Source organism: Anopheles marshallii, chromosome 2 (genome assembly GCF_943734725.1).
Source record: "Anopheles marshallii chromosome 2, idAnoMarsDA_429_01, whole genome shotgun sequence".
Classification (NCBI taxonomy): Eukaryota; Metazoa; Arthropoda; class Insecta; order Diptera; family Culicidae; genus Anopheles; species Anopheles marshallii.
Window position 1 is genome coordinate 80,273,464 of NC_071326.1, and position 18,299 is coordinate 80,291,762.

The following is an 18,299-nucleotide window of genomic DNA, read 5'->3' on the forward strand; positions in this document are numbered from 1 at the left end:
TTAGAAATTTATTGTGCTTGTTTGGTCCTCCGGTTTTATGCGCACCGCACGTGCGCCCGTGTGCGTGTGGTGGGTGCTGTGGGGGTCAGTGCAAAGCGGGCGTAAAAAAATGATAAGAAGATAACAACCTGCACACCGAGGACAAACAAACTGCCAAACAGGCATCGGATTTCATACGAACCGCAGCAGTGTGTAGTATCCTTCCGCTTCACTTATTGAAGGATGTTTCGACCTTTGTGCGAAACGGATCCTTTTTTTCTCTCTCTCTCTTGTCTGTGCGTTTTCGAGTATTTGTGTGTTGCCGTACCGCGTTCCCACCCAAAACAAATGAAGATATTGTGCTAAATGTTGCGTTTTGAAATTCGTTTGTGATTGTTGGTTGGTTGGTGTTTGGTTTTGGACGAACGAAAGATCGAATTGATTTTCCATTTCATAGTTTTTTTCCCCCCATACTGCTTCTCTCGCACACTTCGTTTCCATCGTTGCCCATGGCGACAGATATATTGAATTTTGAAGCAGACGCAGCAGGCTACTTACAGCTTGCCCTAGCAACGGATAGAAATTGCCCTTTAGGCATTTCACACCAACCGCAACCTCATCGGACGATAATCGGAAGTTGGAAAGTTGGCCACTTTGTGCAGGGCTTTGTGATGATGATGATGGTGTCGATGGTGGACAGAAACAAACTGCAAGAAATCGTGTTACATTTCGCTTACTTCTAGCTGCCGTCGTTCAGATGTAAAGGAGCAGATGATAATAATTTTACCGATTTCAACTCGGCTGAAAACATTTGAAGCGAATTGAAATCCAAAATGTATTCCTTTCCGATGTGAAAGAATGTCTTAAAATGATGTGTTTTGAATTAAAAAATTTTAAATTTTGTTGCCTGTATGACATCACGCTCTATTTTCTATTGCACTTACATACTCGCTTATATTCACTTACTATTCACTATCCTAGTTGCTAGTTTCATGAATTGTTGCTTTAAGTTTAAGCCTAGAAGTCGAGAAGTCTGATGAATTTGGAAAAAAGGCTGTGATAGACTTAGACAGTGGTGTTAACTGGTTCTTTTTTTCTGGTAAATATCCTACTTAATAATAAGGTTGTCCGACATTGGAGACTGAGGAGACTTCAGGGAAGATCTTCTGTAAGACGCTTCAGATCGAGATCGATTCTCTGTAGATATGGACATGACGATTGGTATAAAGTTCACTTATGTACGTAGCAGATGCTAACCGAAATTTGTTAAAAGGTATCTAAACATATCAGATTGGAATACAATGAGGGTTTTCCTAGAATATTGGAGTTCATGCTGCAAGCCTTATTTACGTTAGACTGAAGATCGTTTGTTTGCAATCGTATGACTTCACTGGTTTAGCAGTCTGCAACTACTGAAATATTGCAATAATTCTGACGGAAACGCTTTGCCAGAACGCTAGAATCAGAATTGTTCTATAGAAGATGGTCCGAGATGTTGGCTCCTCCGAGTCACGGATGGCCTCTGGAACGTAAATATTGAAGATGACTAAGAATCAACTGTACAATCATCTCAATACCGAGCTACCGAGTTACACTCGCAAGTACCCGAAGGATAGGTCATGTCGTTAGAATGACACCGTACAACTCACCCTCGGAAAGTATTTTAGAACCGTTCAGAGGTGGCGTGATTGGTCCAAACAGAGATGTAATGGAGTCACTGCTACTGATCTGATCTGATCTACTCCATCAAGGTCATCTTGTAAATTTATCCATTGGGTGTTCACTAAACAGTGTGTCGTTATCCGAGACTAAATGTAATGTTATTTCATTTTCCTGCTCTCTTCATCCCATTCGTTTCTCCTACACATGTAATGTCGTCACTCTTCTTAGAGTATCATCCGTAAAATACTGCAATATACAATACAAAGTAATAAGTAAAGCCTAAGGGACTCGAGGTCTCCTTCGCCGCATTGGGCCCGAGTTTTCAGACCCTGTATGTCGCAGAGCTGCAGTCTAATTAGACCGATATTAGAGTTTGCAAGCATGGTGTGGTCGTTATTAACCTGTGTTCGTGTCTTTAATCGTTTGGCCGATCTGTTCGACTAAAGCTCTTCTTGTACTGTGTTCCGATATCGTGTTCGGACCCGCACTCCTTCCACCTAAACCTTCCTTATTCCTCACTCTCCGCTGTTCATTGTTTCCTGTCACCTCCACTCATCTCGCTCTTTTAGTTTAGTTTAAGAACTTTTTTGTTAAACCATTGTTGGACAAAAATAAACAGGAATTGAATTTAAATGAATTGAATTGATACATCCACCAGAAAATATGGCAGATTCAGGGGATCGTGCAATGTATAGTCGGACCAACCAATATTTATATTTGCCTTCAAAACACTTTTATGGCAGTAAACCTTTCTAAGTTTATTTTAGTGTTTGATATAAAATTCTTTAAATATATTTTTATTCTTTAGAAGGTATGATAAACACAAAGTGGAAACTTGTTCTTAAACATCCTTTTTTTTGCACGTACAAATCTTTACTTTAATACATTTTAAATACCATTGTTGTTCGTGAAGCATTTCGGCAACCCTTACAAAGCTAAGCAAGATTAAGTGTGTACTTATTGTTCTCTATGCTTTGTTCGCTCTTTCGCAACCATTCCACCACCCTTCATGTCCTTTTCGTCCATTTTCCGCGTAGCAAAGAAAAAAAAAAGGGTATCACTCCCAAAACCGATCGGCGGAAATCGAACTCTTCTTGCCGAAAAGCGCCCAGTCGAAGGATGTATGCTGGGTGCGGGTGTCGCTCGCAATGTCTTACAAAATCGAATTCTATTAAGTCAAGGAGGATTAAAATAAATCATGGTTCCAAATTTGCACCCTCCCGGGGGAGAAAAAACACACACACACTTGGTTGGTTGGTGGAAAGTGGAAGAAAAGGAGACACGCTTTATGCAGTGCGGGACAAAACCGTCGATCGACGGTCCGACGATGCGTGTGAGTATGTAGATTTAATCCGATGCTCATGTTCATGCTTGAGGTTTCCTATTTTTCCCAACACGGGGCCAACCGGTTTTTCCCCGGCACTTGTGGAGCGGTTCCGACACGTTGGCTGTCTATAGCGCACGGACACAAACACTCGCAAAAACCCGGTGTGTCCTTTATGCTCGTTTCGGATGCGCCTGTTACCGGCTTACAGCGTCACACCCAACCAGTCCAAACCACCAAAGGACCACGAGGAAAATTCACAACCTATCACCGTGTCGGCACCGGAGCGGAGTGTTGGATATTCTATTTTGCCATCTCGATTTGCATCCGGGACGAGTGGCGGGAAAGGTACGCTATAAAAAGGGAATAATAGAGAATAATGTCCATTATTCGAAAACAAATGGCTTCACTGTGTTATTCTGATAACAAAAACATTGTCCGCATCGCCGGAGACGTTCACCGGTGTCGGGATGGTTGTCGTCGTCGTTGGCGTCATGGAAGGTGTCGAGACCCGCTGTGTGCTGTGCTCCGGCATACGAAATTCAAACCGAGACAGGCCACAGGACGATCGGCTTAGAAGGCACCCGGGAAGCGGAGAAGGGGCAAAAACCTTTTCTGCAAGCTAACATTTATTCAGATTTTATTGCCATTGCTGGGTTATTGCGGTGCCACCTTTGCGGCCATAGCGAGCTGGAAGAGAAATGCGCTAATTTGATGACACATTCTCTTTCACTCTTTTCGCACCTTGTGTCTGTCTGTGTGTGTGTGTGGAGTCATTCGTCCTGAATTCTAACGTATTCATCGAGAAAAGCCTTTTGGACGGATCTCGTTTAGCCACATTTGGCGTGCTCGGAGAGGAAAAACAGGAAGACATCATTGTTATTCAATCAGAAAACGCACGTCGCCGTCTTTTCTGTTGGGTTTCTGGTGCGAATTATTTGGAAGCGGCCTCGAGCACGTGTGGTTCGATTGACCGGGAAAAAAGATGTCGCGGACGTAGTACGTTCCAAACGCGGTTTTCGATTTCGGAACGCCCAGAAAACAGTGGTCGGCAAGGTTGTGGTGGGCAAATGAATTACAAAGCGAATTACGAAACATCGAAAATGTCAGTAAAGATTATGAGATGTATAAATAAACATGAAAAGTACAATAACAAAGCTAAAACTTCAAAGGATGAAATTGTAATATGTGCAAAAGAGATAACTAGAGGAAAAGAAGAATATAAAAGTAACAGAGTTAAAAGAACTGTTTAAGAAGAAAACAACAAACGAACAAAAATTAAACAAAATATAATAAAAACAGAGAGAATCGAAAATCAAAAAGAAAATGTAACAAAATCACGATTAGCTTAGGAAAGGATAAATCATAAAGTTTATATAAATGCACAGTGAAATTGAAGTAAAAATTCAAAATGAAGAAAACAATAAACAAGTCAATATTTAATACTGTTTAAGTTGTTTTACTTAATGTGTACAGTAAAAAAATTGAAAAATAAAAAGATAAAAATGAAAAACTACTGTAATAAAACAACCAGATAACCAGAAACTATAACAAAACAAGAAAAGTATAATATATCAAAATTCTATTTGTTAAAAACATGAGGAAAAAATCACATAAAGTTACAAAATCTTCAAAAAGCATAAAAATAATGATGAGGATAAGTTATCTACTTTACAATATGCAAACAGAAAACAAATAAGACATAAGAAAATTAAAGAAAAGTAAAAGTGGAATTTCAGACGCCAGAAAGAGTAACAACAAACAACAAAGAGTAACAACTAGTAAGGAATTTGAAAAAGTGATGGCAATTGAAGCCCTTAGCTTGGCTTTGCCGACCACTGGTCTAGAAGGATGACGCATCGAACGTCCACTTTGGAAAGGTACAAATTGCTTTATGAAAGATGTCAACGGCAAGGCTTTTGGTGGTTTAAGCCTTCTTTTCCCAACCTCGTGCAAGGACGAAACATCGGTTCGCCGTATGATCGTTTCCACGGGACCGTTTTTCGCGTGCTGTCACGCAATTGGCCGCCTATCGACAATTGCCAATTGAGAAGAGTTTTTAATAGATTCCTGCTTCTCCGAAACGGGCTTATGTCGGCGTTCTTGTTCCATTCCACCACTTCATGCGTGGCCAAAATAGGCGTCTTCCCGTTGGAGAATGCAGATCGGTACCTGGTAAAACTCGGCGTGAAGCAATTTCAATTTGCGTATACAAAATACATTGCCACTGCCACAAAGCAAACCGTACCGTAACAGACGGTGGCGAAACTTTGGTGCATAATGAATAAACGTTGCTTTCCGTCCCGCGCGTGGAAACATAATCATGCGTGGCTTTGTCCTGTGTCGTGAAGAAAACATTTCTTCGAGTGTTTCGATTCGATTGGAAAGGAATTGAGCACGGCCATTAGGCACAATCCGACGTCACGTTGGAAAAAGGTGCCGGTTGTTGTCGCTTTTGTGTGGTGGCTAATTTTATTCCCGTTTGCATCGTGGCGTGAAGCCACGTGGAATTGTTAAAGAGTTTTATTTTCACCATTTTAAAGAAGCAAACAATTGCAAATAATGAACCGAAACCGATAAGCTTGAGTGCGACAGAATATTTTCACTTGCAGTGTGTTATTTTATTCAGTATAAATATTCTTCTCTGTCGTCCTAAAGTAAAAAAAAAATCCTTTTTCCTCTAGTTCTGCATGGTGTGACGTATTCTGATCGCGAAAATATTCCGATTGCGATTCCAGCGAAAACAATTAAAAGATGTATGAAGAAAACATATTTATAATTTGTCATAATTGAATAGATTCATTTTCATTAAGTAGCCAAACACCCATATTTATTATTTATAGCCATATTTATTTTACCACTTACTTCACCAAAGTAATGATTTTTAGTGGTATATGAATTTAATAAATGAAATTAGATTTCAAATCCTTGTTCTCGAACGCATTTTGACTAGAGCAGCTGACAGGTTGATCTTCGGTAAATAATAAAAAGTATTAAAAATCATTTGCTATTTTTCAAGAACCTTCAAGCTAGTATCAAAATGTGCAATTTTTTACTAAAGCAGCAAAAAGAATCCCTAAATAAACTGTCATTTCGAAATTGAAGCTCTACATTGCATACATTTTGGGGCAAATGTTGTTCATGCTGTGGTCAAAGCTTGTGTGCTGCAGATTGCATACAATTTAGGATGTAAACAAGGGTGCATCTGATGGTGATGGCTTTGCTTGCTTGCGTAATTTCACATCTAGGTGGCGCTAACGTCGTACATCTTCGAACGATTCGAAATTGCTCCATAAGCAACAAACCGCGCAAATACGGGATTGTGTTGGAATTTTGATTAATTTTCAAATTAAATTATATAAATACGTCTATTCGGATTATATTATTTTGATTGATTATTGATATTATAACAAATCATATCTGAAGAATTTAGAGAAAATCAAGAGCAATCTTGCATTGAAATTGTCCACTGTTTGTTGAAAACATGTTCCTTAACTAAGGAATTAAAAATAATATTAAAACACTTACACACGTCAAATACGTTCCGAAATGTTTTCGTTTGTTTTATTCAACTGTAACTTAATTATTTTCAAATGGAGTTACTCCTAAAATTATCATTATGTGTGTTCAATTTCGATAATCTATGTTATGTTATGCTGTCGTTCTTGCTTTGTAAGTTCTGTTCAATTTGATCCGGACTGTCGGCACGCACCGCAAATCGCTTCACCGAGCGCCTGGAGGAGCGTGAGTGAAGTGGATGCAACTTTATGACGTTTCCGGCCCATCTCCTTCTTAGCATCTTCTTGACTTTACACTACATAAGCTAGGGTGATAAATGAGTGTTTGAAAATCGTTCTAACTCTTCGCGATTTGTCTGCTGACGTTTTGAGTGTTTAATTCGTTCGATAAGAAATCTCCGTCATGCATGGTTTAAGATTGATTTTGTTTAAAATGGTTTGAATACCAGCAGCGCGTGCTTGCTCATCATTTCTACACCATCCATCAGAGCCGCATTTACTTGTTTGAATACACACCGAATGTTCTTCCCAAACGCCCCAACCCTATTGCACCTGCACCTACCACATCAGTAGGGGAATTTATCTAGCAAATAAATAAAATTCGCTTGAGCATCGCCTTCATACACGCGTGGCCTTTATTCGACTGTGCCGTCGCCCGTTTGCCATCGCGCGGGTCGGCTTAAACACGAAACTTCGTATACTTCGATGAGTGCGCCCGACGCCAAACTACTTAGTAGTCGCGATCCACCATCAGCTCGGAGTTGGGTCAAAAGATGACGGTGAGCGGCCGTCGGTATTCACCGGCAGTGCCACCAACACCACCACCGCTGCCACCACCACCACCTCCTCCGCCACCACCATTCGCACTAGAGCTGCCGTTCCCATTAGCGGCCGCCTGACTGGCAGCCATTGCCGCGGCAGAATACTGATATAGGCCGGAGGCTGCAGCACCACCACCGCCCAGCAAACCAGCGCCGTAGCTGTGGCTGTGCAGCGGAGAGCCCTCGAGCGGTTCCCCGATCTGTGGCTTGATGTCGGGCGCGACGTCACTCAGCTGGGGTGTCGATTCTCGCTCGTCGAGTCCACTGCCGCTGCCACCGTTCTGCAGCTGATGCTGATGGTGCAGCGGATGGTGCAGATGGGATGACTGTTGATGTGGCTGATGTTGCTGTGGCTGCTGTTGCTGCTGGTGTTGCTGTTGCTGTTGGTGCTGTTGATGCTGCTGCTGGGCACCGTTGCCGCCACTGCTGCCGATCTGCTGCTGGGCGGTGGAACCGTAGATCTTGGAAATGTCAAATGCATAGTTGGCGGCGGCCTGTGCCCGATCCTGGTACATCTTCGAGTCGAAGTAGGCCTTCGTCAGGACGGAGGTTGGATCGAGATAGGCGCTGTACGGGTTGGTTTGCGATTTGGTCGTGTCGTAAAGGGCCCCGGCAGCGGCAGTGTTGAGGTATGCGCTACGGTCGAGGGCAAACTTCGACACGTCCATCTGGGATGCGATCGATGACTGGAATGATCAGAAGTAGAAGGAGGCAAATACATTAATATTTCATCAAAAAAGTCGTTTCAAAGGCACAAGAAGAGCACACTGTGATACAAATATGTATCATTTTACTACTTTTTTAATTGAATTAATGAATTTTAACTCTTAACTTATCTATAAAATGTATTAATAATAATCAAAATAAAATAAATTAAAAGATTAGTTAACAACAGTTAATTTTTATTTAAATAAAGATTTCTCTTTCTGATCAAATAAGATGAAAACAATACCAAAACAGTTGAACAAATCAGCCAACTGTTATGGTTACCAATATCATGCGAAAGTTTGTCTTTTCTTCTGTTTATTTTTTTAAATAATTATATTACTTTTATCTCACTTCACTTAACATCGCAAAAGTTAATCAACTTTTTTGTCTCATTTTACTGTCTTATTGTGTCATATCTTTGCGTACACGATCGTAACACCACACGGATCACTGATCAGCGTCCATAAAGCAGAGCCTAACTGCGCTTGTGTCCTGACATTTGCACGAGCAACTCACGCCCTGATCGATCAGATTTAATTGAGCGACGAGACGGTGCTATAAAGGTGCTATAAAAACGGATGCCTCGTCTTCTGCCAAAGCATCAGTTTATGCAGAAACTACAGATTGCTCTAGTAGGGAAGCGAATCGTTTACGGTGGTTTTTTACTGCGTCCGCTTCAATTATATGATGAGGACAGATTATGCTGTGTGGCAAACATGGAGCTTATCCAGCTTCGAGCTCCACTGTCCATACGTCAATAAACTTGTAAATGAATAAAGCTCATAAATTACATCAAGCAAGGGGCTGGGAGATCTTCAACGATCTTGTGCGGATAGACACCACCAGAGGATCATTTCATCAATAAGATCATCCGGCACTTTTTGCTTGTTTAAGGATAGAAATAATGCTACAAATCTGCTTCAGAATAAGCAAGATCTTAGTGGAGACCCTTGGACAACTTCGTTTCCTCTTAAAATGAGCAAAATGCGAACCGAGCTGACGCATCACGTTGTAACCGTGGGCAGGCGAAAGAAGGGGGCAAAGCAACAGGAGATGACGATGGAAATTGGCGAAATGAAAAATTCGTTAATCTTCCACAAAACAAGAAGCTAAAATATGATATCCCCTTCAGCTTCCTCGCATACAGTCGGTGGCGTCGATCACACCACATGCCACCACTGTCGGTGTCGATCGGTTTTGATGCGCTTGTAGTTTCAGTGGACACGCACACACGCACACATTCCAGCACACAAAACACGAACTGGAAGCCAGCTATTGCAGAAAATAAAATAATAATAAAAACCGCCCCACGACTCCCGCGTGCAGCTGTTTTTTGTTTTTGTTTAATATTCAAATTGGCTCTTCCCCGCGGTTGGCTTCCGCCAGGGGTGGTTGGAAAATGGTGACGAGCAATGTACGGTGAATGTGCCACCGCTTGGGGTTTTTTTTTTAGCTTATCTTGGCGATATCTTGGCGGCTTTTGGATGATGGCTTGTGCGACGATACTAATCCGTCTGATCCGCTTCGCACCGTGCTGAATGTGAAGGAAAGACGCTTCACAGCCCAACACATGATCAGTATATTGTTTGTCTAATGAGTTATTCTTAATGCAATAGTTTTGATTGTTTAAAATTCACCAGAAATTATTGCATCTGTACTATGCGACTTTAATTATATGAAATTAGAGTTCATAATTGTTTTTTAGAATTATAGCAAATATGTTTTTTTCTGTGTCTTTAGTTGCTTATTATTTCCTTTAACAATCATAAATCGAGGTTATTAATTGAAAAACTCTTGGTCTCGAAACTCAACGTTCGGTCTCATACATATATAGGTTTAGTTAGGCTAACGCTGGTTAGTCATTGAACTCTAAGAAGAAAAGTGATAGCGTGTTTGTAGCTAAATTTTAGCTTTAAACATTCGAATAGTCAATGAGTTGCATTGCAAAGTGCTCAAAATTTTGGAAAACTGTGAACACACTTTGAAAACAAATAAGAATTGGGTAATAATATATCGATGAATGCATCTTGATTCAAATTTGTTTAAAAATATATTTCTTCGATTCGAAAAAATAACAATCAAGCAAAATAATTGATGAATTTGATAAAATTGAGCTCAATTTCACTACTTCAAGCCTAGTTACAGCGCAACAACATTAGTAAAGAATCAAACTTCTAATAAGTTAAATATTTTGTCAGATTTGCATTTTCAATTAGTGAAACTCTTTATACTTAATAGAATGAGGAAATAAAAGCAGAAAATTATTCAGACAAGTCAAGCAGTACAATACTTAGAGTTCACCTATTGGTTATCTGTAAGACTTGCACATCACTGAGCTCAATAGTTGCAAAAAAAAGTTACAAAAAGATATGGAAAAAGGAGTTCCATTTCAACATTGCATTAAATCAGAGTATCCTCTATCGAGATCACATCCTTTACCTGTAGCTCAGTTTTATTTAGTTCTTCAACTTCTATCTATCTTGACCTATCATGTGTAGATAGACGAATCAAGTCGTCAGACTCGCCGTGACCTATGGCAAGCTATATGTTCCTTGAAATATCTCTACAGGGTTAGCATTTCAAATTGCGGAGAAGCTGGGGAATGTGATCCAAAAGTGTTGTTAAGTTATGCGGTATAAATATTCCACTATTCAAGTGACCTACCAGTGTCGTACGCTAATTATCTCAATGTCTAGCTACTTAATTCATTCTTTTGTTTTGAAATATGTCCTGAAGATCAGATGCAAAAATAGAGTCACGCAATTGAAGAATACGAATGAATAAAGCTATGGATCAACTCTTGGTCCTGTAATCACATTTTCCTCTAAAGATTTGTTAGTAAGTAGACATTTTTCATTCATTAGTAATGGCCAGCATTAGGAAGTAGACTTATACGTAGAACATTAAGATCAAATCGCTTTGTAAATCGTCGTGTCAAGCAATAGAATTGCACAAGCGAATAGAACGTGAGGTAATTCTCTTTTTGTCTCTACCAAGACGATTAGACGTCTAATTTGTCACGTGAATAGCGATCAGAAAACGTCTGCCCGCTCGAAGGTCGTTTGAAACTGCAACCGAAATGCATTAGATGCAACCATGTGTGCGCCAAAGTGGAAAGATGGAACTGGAAGCGAAGCGGAGAGAACACGCGCAAGGGTTGTTGGCGGGTTTATGAATTTAAATAACAAGAAAATAATAAATAACTTCAAATAAATAACCAGTAATGAATGCGCCGCTATTGTGCGCACCTCCTACCGCACGCCGGGCCGCTTCCTTTCCCAACCGTACGTCAGGCATTGGCACCGTACGGGCATTGGGACGGACTGAACTTCCTTCCATCTGTCGCGTTTCTTTTGCGTATACATGCTGTTGTTGTGTGTTTTTTTTTTCAACACCTTGCCACATTCGCGAACGTGATCGAGCGTGAACGAGACGCTCGTTAAGCGGCCATTGTTTGAGTGTCATCTTTTGTCAGTGCATTCTTTCGTTTTGACTTCATTTGTGGAGGCTTTTGGGCAACAAAATGCTGCGATGTTGTCATTTCATTTCGTCTGTTCTTTGCCTTTGTAGTGTTCGAATTATTTAATAGTCTCTTCGTTTTTTTTTTTATATTTTATAATTAATTCAGTTATAATGATTTAATCCAACTCAATAAGAACTCCTTATCGAAACTTTAAATCTTTAAATGTTTAAATTTGAGAATTGTTTGACACTTAATACGCTTAATATTTTTTAAGAAGTGCCTCAACATATTGGCACCAGCTGAATTCAACTCGCCCTTTTTCTCCACTTCATTTATGTTCGCTAACAACAAACTAATTCACCATCCATCCCATTTTTCTCTCCCTATTTCTTCAACAATGCTGCAAAGAGAGGAAAAGCAAAGAGTCAAAAGAATGTCTTAATTTGACTTGACCCACGGAATTCCATCATTGCGAATAAAAAATCATTGCAAATTCCCTGCTTAACACCATCATTCCATCCCTCCGGCTAATGGACAATAATTAGACGGCTTACGGGGCGTTTTAGTCTTTTGGTCAGCTTCCGGTGGATTCTTTTGTGTTCTGCTGCTGCTGATTGAAATACGAACATCACATCAGCGTTCGTTGCTGGACGCTTTGACTTTTCTTTCCCGAGCGTCACTCGCCTTTGTGTCGGTGCGCTTGTACTCGGGCTGTATCTCCGCGCCAGCACCCTAAGCACACGGGAGTGCTTGCAACGGTTGCATTCCCACAGCATTCCCGTACACGCCCAGCCAATGGCAGATGTTTGTCGTGAGGCCTTGTGTGGAGATTTCCGTGCCAATGTCCTTGGGGCACACTGCGAGACTATAATTTTCCTTCCCTTCTATTCCACAGACTCAAGAATGTGTGAGACTTTTGGTTTTGTTTTGCTTTGTTTACGTCGGACACCTCGTTTTATCTTGTGTGGTAGAGACCTCGGGAGCAAAAGACCCATAATCAAATCAAAACAAACTCCATTATTGAGCCAAGGGTGACAAAATGGTAGCGCCGGGAGCTATTAGTTCTGTGGTGGCGATTTCTTTTTACACATTTTTGTTTGATTTTATTTCAAAGCTATGAAGTATTTGTTCGCACGGTGCAATAATCTAAAAAAAAAGAAATAATAATGGGACGTTTCTTTTTGGCAAACGATTGTGCAACCATATTTACACAAAATGATAGACCTTCAACTCCAATTACATAAAAAAGCAAGCTCAGCAAATAATAGCTATTTAAAAAAAAAGCGTAAAGTACATAGGTCCAACAACACAGCAAAACAAACACAACAAAAAAAGACCCAAACAGCAAACGCCAAGGCGAGTGTTGAATTGAACGGATAATGATACAGTGGAAAGAACAAAGTGTTAAAAACATAATTACATCCTAGCACCCATAGGGCAACACCATGGCAACATGGTAACGAAGGCTACACCGTACACCTCCAGTGTACCGTTGTGCAGCCACAACCATGACAGCCCGAGCAAATGGGCAAGCGGATTGAAACATTGCCTGCTGAGAAATTATTCGGTAGGCTGGTAATTATTGGACAAGCAGCAGCAGCAGCAGCAGCACATTGAGACGTTGTACATCCTAACAACCTGAGAAATTTCAAACGGCAGCGTACATTAAACACACAAACACGCCCTCGGTATGCTGACCAAACCTTAGTGGACTGGACGAAACGAGGTGATGATGAATTTTCTTAATGGTATATTATTAAAAGAAATGATGCGATAAATATAATATTTTCATTTTCTTTCTCTTCACTTTACGCGGTTGTGCTTGGTCCTCCCCTCCGATAATTGTGTCTTGCTATCGTGCTAGCTGCAAGTTTATCAGGTGCCCAAGAAAGGGAGTTGCTTGAGTTTGTTTAGAGAATTCCTGACCATTGTTTGGTCAGCTTTGGTGGGATGTTTGATTTTTCCCCGTTTTGTACCTTCAGATTCTGAACGCGATTTCACTCTACGATTCGTGTTATCTGTTATCGGTAATCATATCGATTGATGCTGGAATCTGGAGCTCATCGTTGAAAGTTCAATGGGTTTTCAAGAACAGACGGCTTTTGTGTGGTGCGGAAGATTCTTGGCAGCTTCCTTTTATTTTTTTGCACTTCAACACGAGCGTCAATCAATCGATGCTGCTAACATTGTCTGACAGCCGTGTAATTTCCGCATCGTTGGTGTTTCTGTGTGGCTTGGACAATGCAATGCTCTTGCGTTTTTTTTTTATTTGTTTGTTTTGCACTTGTCTTGATGCAACTGCAGCAAGGCAAAAAAGACTATTCTACGGTGAGAAACATCTCAATTTAATAGTAAGATAGAAATAATTATTTTATATTTGTTGTATGCGGATATAAATATCGTTACTTATTACAACTTCCTGGAGTGCTAAAGCCATTGCATTGTTGAATAATTTATGCACTAGCACGAACATTCACATAGAGTCTTCAAAATTTTACTCCCCTTCCATAACAGTTTTTAATTAATTAGATAATTTTCAAGATTCTTTACATGCATTTAATAATTTCACCTAATTTGCTGAATAAATGAAGTGCAGAGAAGGAAGTCAACTATCTAACTTTGAAGTATAAACTCCTGGATTCGACTTACGCGGAAATTCAAGATAGAAGTCCGCAAAAATAGCATATCTTGGGGACTGCCTGTACTGTCTTATTATTTAGCAGTTAGTCATGCTTGCTTAAGGATTAAAACATTTTGTCGTAAAAAAAATCATCAAATATTTTAAAAATTTCATTATTTGTTAAGCCTATATTCAATCTCTTTAAAAAAATAATCATACAAAGTTAATACAAGTTGATGTGTAAAATATCTCATAATACTGCGCTTTCACAGAGTTAATTTGATGTAATTTATAACAAATAAACGAATGAATAGTTTAAAACTGCCTTTACATTTATGTACAAAAGTGTATGTAAGGAGCAATAAGTATTTTTGCTAGCTTCTATGTAGTTGTATATTGTTCATTCGTCTCAGTCATTTTTATTCAATACATTTATTCCTTCGTTAAGGATATTTTGATACATTTTGGAAGTAATTCATATATTTGTCGTTGTTTACAAAAAAAGTGCACTTTAAAATATTCTAAACCAAACAGTTTGGAACGCTTTTTTAAAAACTCACAATAATCACCTCACCACGGAAGAAAAAACATTTCACCCTCGCATATGAGCAAACAAACCCCCAACAAAGGCCGCGGCTCTACGCTGTGTGTGTGCAAGTTTAAATCACACTACAGTATCGCATCATCCTTACCAGTCATCTAAGCAAACACACTTGTTTTATTTCCACAGCCCATAATAGCAAACAGAGCCAAATTTCCCACTTTTTATTCCGGAAAAAAGGAAGGGTACTCAACTCAAAGGGGCAGAGGGGGTTGATACGTTTGAGGTGCACATAATTACACACCGACGATCCGGGGACAACCCCGACGAACTGGGGTTCGCAAATGGTGCGTGGCCTTGTAGTGTTTGCTTTTGCCCGACAATGGAATGTTTAGATTTTTAGACAGCGACACCCTGCGAGCCGGTCATTTTTGGTCGGTTTCACCTTCAAACTGTCCCGTTGTTGATATTTCGAATCATTGCCGACAGTTTTTTTTCATTTTCCACTCAATTCCAGTCTGTCATTGTTTTCAAGTGTTTACTTTCTCCTTCAGCAACGGTTCACGGTTTTCCATACTGCAACACATCCACGATATCAGTATGGGAATCGTGAGAAACGATGGATTCCAGTGGGATATCGGCCAAAAAAAAGAGATATGTATGAGCGGAACCCGGCATTGTTATTCTAGCAATTTTCCGCTATTTTCCCCATTGTCTAAACAAATACGCATCATCGCACCCATCGAGATGATTCTTCTGGAGCATGGGAAAAAAAGGTTTGCTCTCTAATGATTACAGCATGTTTCTCAACCAGTGCTTGCCTAGTGCCGTTTAGAACGTTTCGACCAGGCAGCGCAGTAAAATCATCCTAATCATTCCACTTTTCCCATCGATCTGCCTCTGACTGATCGTCATGATTGAGAAATTGGATCAGTTTCAATGATCCGGTACCGTTTACTCGTACCCGAAATCGATTTCCACTCGCTTCGTCCAGATGAAGATGTTGCGGAGATGAGAAATCGGACGGCCCATAGCAAATGGGGTGGAAAATTCGATCCTCGGAATCGATTCGACCTTCCAATGAATGAGCGTGCCTTGGTTTGGTTCCGAGGAAAAAAAAAACTCCGATCGATGAACCGTTCGGTTCGGTTCGTCAGCTTTTTCCCGCTAATGAGAAGTTTGATCATGATTCCCAGGGCGAGATGTGTGCCGACGATGATGCAGATGATTTGCGTTGGTTCGTTCGGAAAATGGTTAAATCAGGGCCGAACGGTTGTGAGTGAGATGAAACGAATCAGGTGTTGACGGGGATGGGTTGGAGGATTGTCATGGGAATATATGCTGTCTTATAGCAATTTTGTTATAAAGCTTTTTTGTTGTTTTAAATATTTTCACTCAGTTAACTCGTTTAATCTTGACAGTTTTCATCACTAAACTGCAGGGTTGCTGTAAACAGTCTTATTCTTGCAAAAAGTAATATAATTTGATGCTATTTGGTCGAAATTTAGTCTAATTAAGTGCAGTGGACATATTTAAAACTGTTCATTAATTAGGTTTTTGACAAATTAGACAATTGTCAAACTGCTCACCATGGTAACAGTCATGCTATTCACGATGAAGAATTGGTTTGTCTCTGTCTTTACTATGTTGATATCATCATCTAAAACAGAGGTCTCCAAATTACCGCTCGCGTTCAAATAACAATTACTAGTTCTGTTGATTAAATTCAAGGGCCTAAATTATGTAAAAATAAATAATTATCTGGATCGCAATGTCTGTGTAAATGGCCTGCAAGTTATTGTTTCTCGGCAGCGGTAGTTTCAAGCAATGCGGTCCGCAAGCTGAAAAGACACCTAATTTGGAGACACCTGATCTACAAAATAGCCCAATTCAGATTTATATCTAGGGATTGAGATAGTGGAGGTCATGGTAAAATGTATTGCCGAGGCATTACTGTCCAACCAAACTTGGGTTTTACGAGCTTTCTGTAATGATGCTTAGTTTGGTTGTAATGTCCACCTTTGTATGATGAATCCTGCTTCAATATTGCCTACAGTTACATCGTGAATTCAAAGCAATTTGTACATACTTCTTTCTGCAACACTGTTTAGTGATGTATCTTTTTTTTCTTATCCTCTATCTCCCTTAAATATTTTATAGTCTTGCCTTAACGATAGTCAAGGAATTTATTCATAGGCAAGTGAGTTAAAGCTCTGGTAATATTCACTTGTCTACTACCGTTGAAGCAGGGTTCTTTAATATTGTTTACGTTTCGATATCCATTGAAATTAAATATCTCTTTGTATGGAAGGAAAATTCTGATATTAAATATTGCAATTCGAACAACAGAGTATATTGTACCATGAGAATGAAGTTTTCTAACTATATAATTTATTGAGAAACATGTCCAGGAGGTCTATATTGACATAACTATTTTATTGACATCAACCAACATTTTGACAAGAGTTTCGTTGCGAATTGATTATTAAAAAATAAAACGCATTCTGCCACTCATAGGTCACATCCAATACATGTCCATCCGCGAATAGATATTTAGAATTCTGAAGGTTTGTTCGTCTAAGAATTCCATCAATTCTGATCTGCAAGAATATTTAATCACTCAGATTTTAATCCTAGAAATGAATTAGATTGCTCTAATTTGATTTCAGTCGCTTAGAGTATTCGAGTGACTAAACAGTTAAGCTGTGTATCTTTGTTGTTAGATTTGCTATATAAAATCATTCTAACTAAAAAAACAAATAAATTGAAGATGATTGAGGAATTTTATTAATTGGTTATATTTGATTCCAGGAATTTATAAAATACAATATTTTGTATTAAAATACTATCGATTTATTACGAATTTTAATCACAATTTAGTGTAATAGTGAATATTACTACCAATTATTAAATTACAGTGTGATTATCGACACCATCTCACCGTCAAACTAACTCGATTTCTAAACGATCAATACCAATCCATCAAATCCCACCACTTAATCATTAAACACTTTGCCGCTTAAAACAATCATCCCCATCCGTTTAGCACCGTTTACCGCATCGCATCGCTACCGTGTTAAACCGAGCGGATAAAACATACACCACACCAGGAGCCGCGAAACGAAAGCAGAACACTTTAAGGCTGGAGAGAAACGGAACAAAAAGAAAAACTCCTCGAAATCATCCCACCGTGTACCGTGCGAGCAACGAGTCAAATCGATCGAAATAAATGAAAATAACTACCGACCGACAGCCCGATAATTCCTATAATTTGATCGGTCATAGTGGAAACCGTCGAATTATCACTTAAACCTCAGGCCTCATCGGCACCACAACAGCGAACGAAACGGGGGGAGGGGAAAAAAAAGATCCTCCCGATTATCTCGACGGCCGCAAGTGCCGGATGAGCCAACCGGGCGGCTGGTACAACTCCGATCACGACCCGAACATGACGAAGAAACAAAGCGCGCGTGAAAGCGCGAAAGTCGAAAGGAAGGTAGCTTTTACGGTGTAAAAGCAAAAACCGAAACAACCCTAAAGTGTTAAATCATCAAATTAATCTTGTAATCATTTTAAACACAGCGTTATGCTTCCTTACTGTCGCTCTCCGTCATTCTGTCGATCTTTCGCGTTTGCGTTCCTTCCGAAGTGGGATCGCTTCTT

At 39.8% G+C, this 18,299-nt stretch overlaps 1 protein-coding gene across 1 annotated transcript in view; it reads right to left on the reverse strand.

Annotated features, from left to right (window-relative positions):
- Nucleotides 1-7,249: 7,249 nt before the first annotated feature.
- Nucleotides 7,250-18,299, reverse strand: part of LOC128718661 (transcription factor SOX-1) — a 121,275-nt gene continuing 110,225 nt past the window's right edge. Inside the window, exon 6 of the mRNA XM_053812281.1 lies at nt 7,250-7,990. Within this exon, the coding sequence (XP_053668256.1) occupies nt 7,250-7,990 (741 nt within the window). The remainder of the gene's footprint in view (nt 7,991-18,299) is intronic.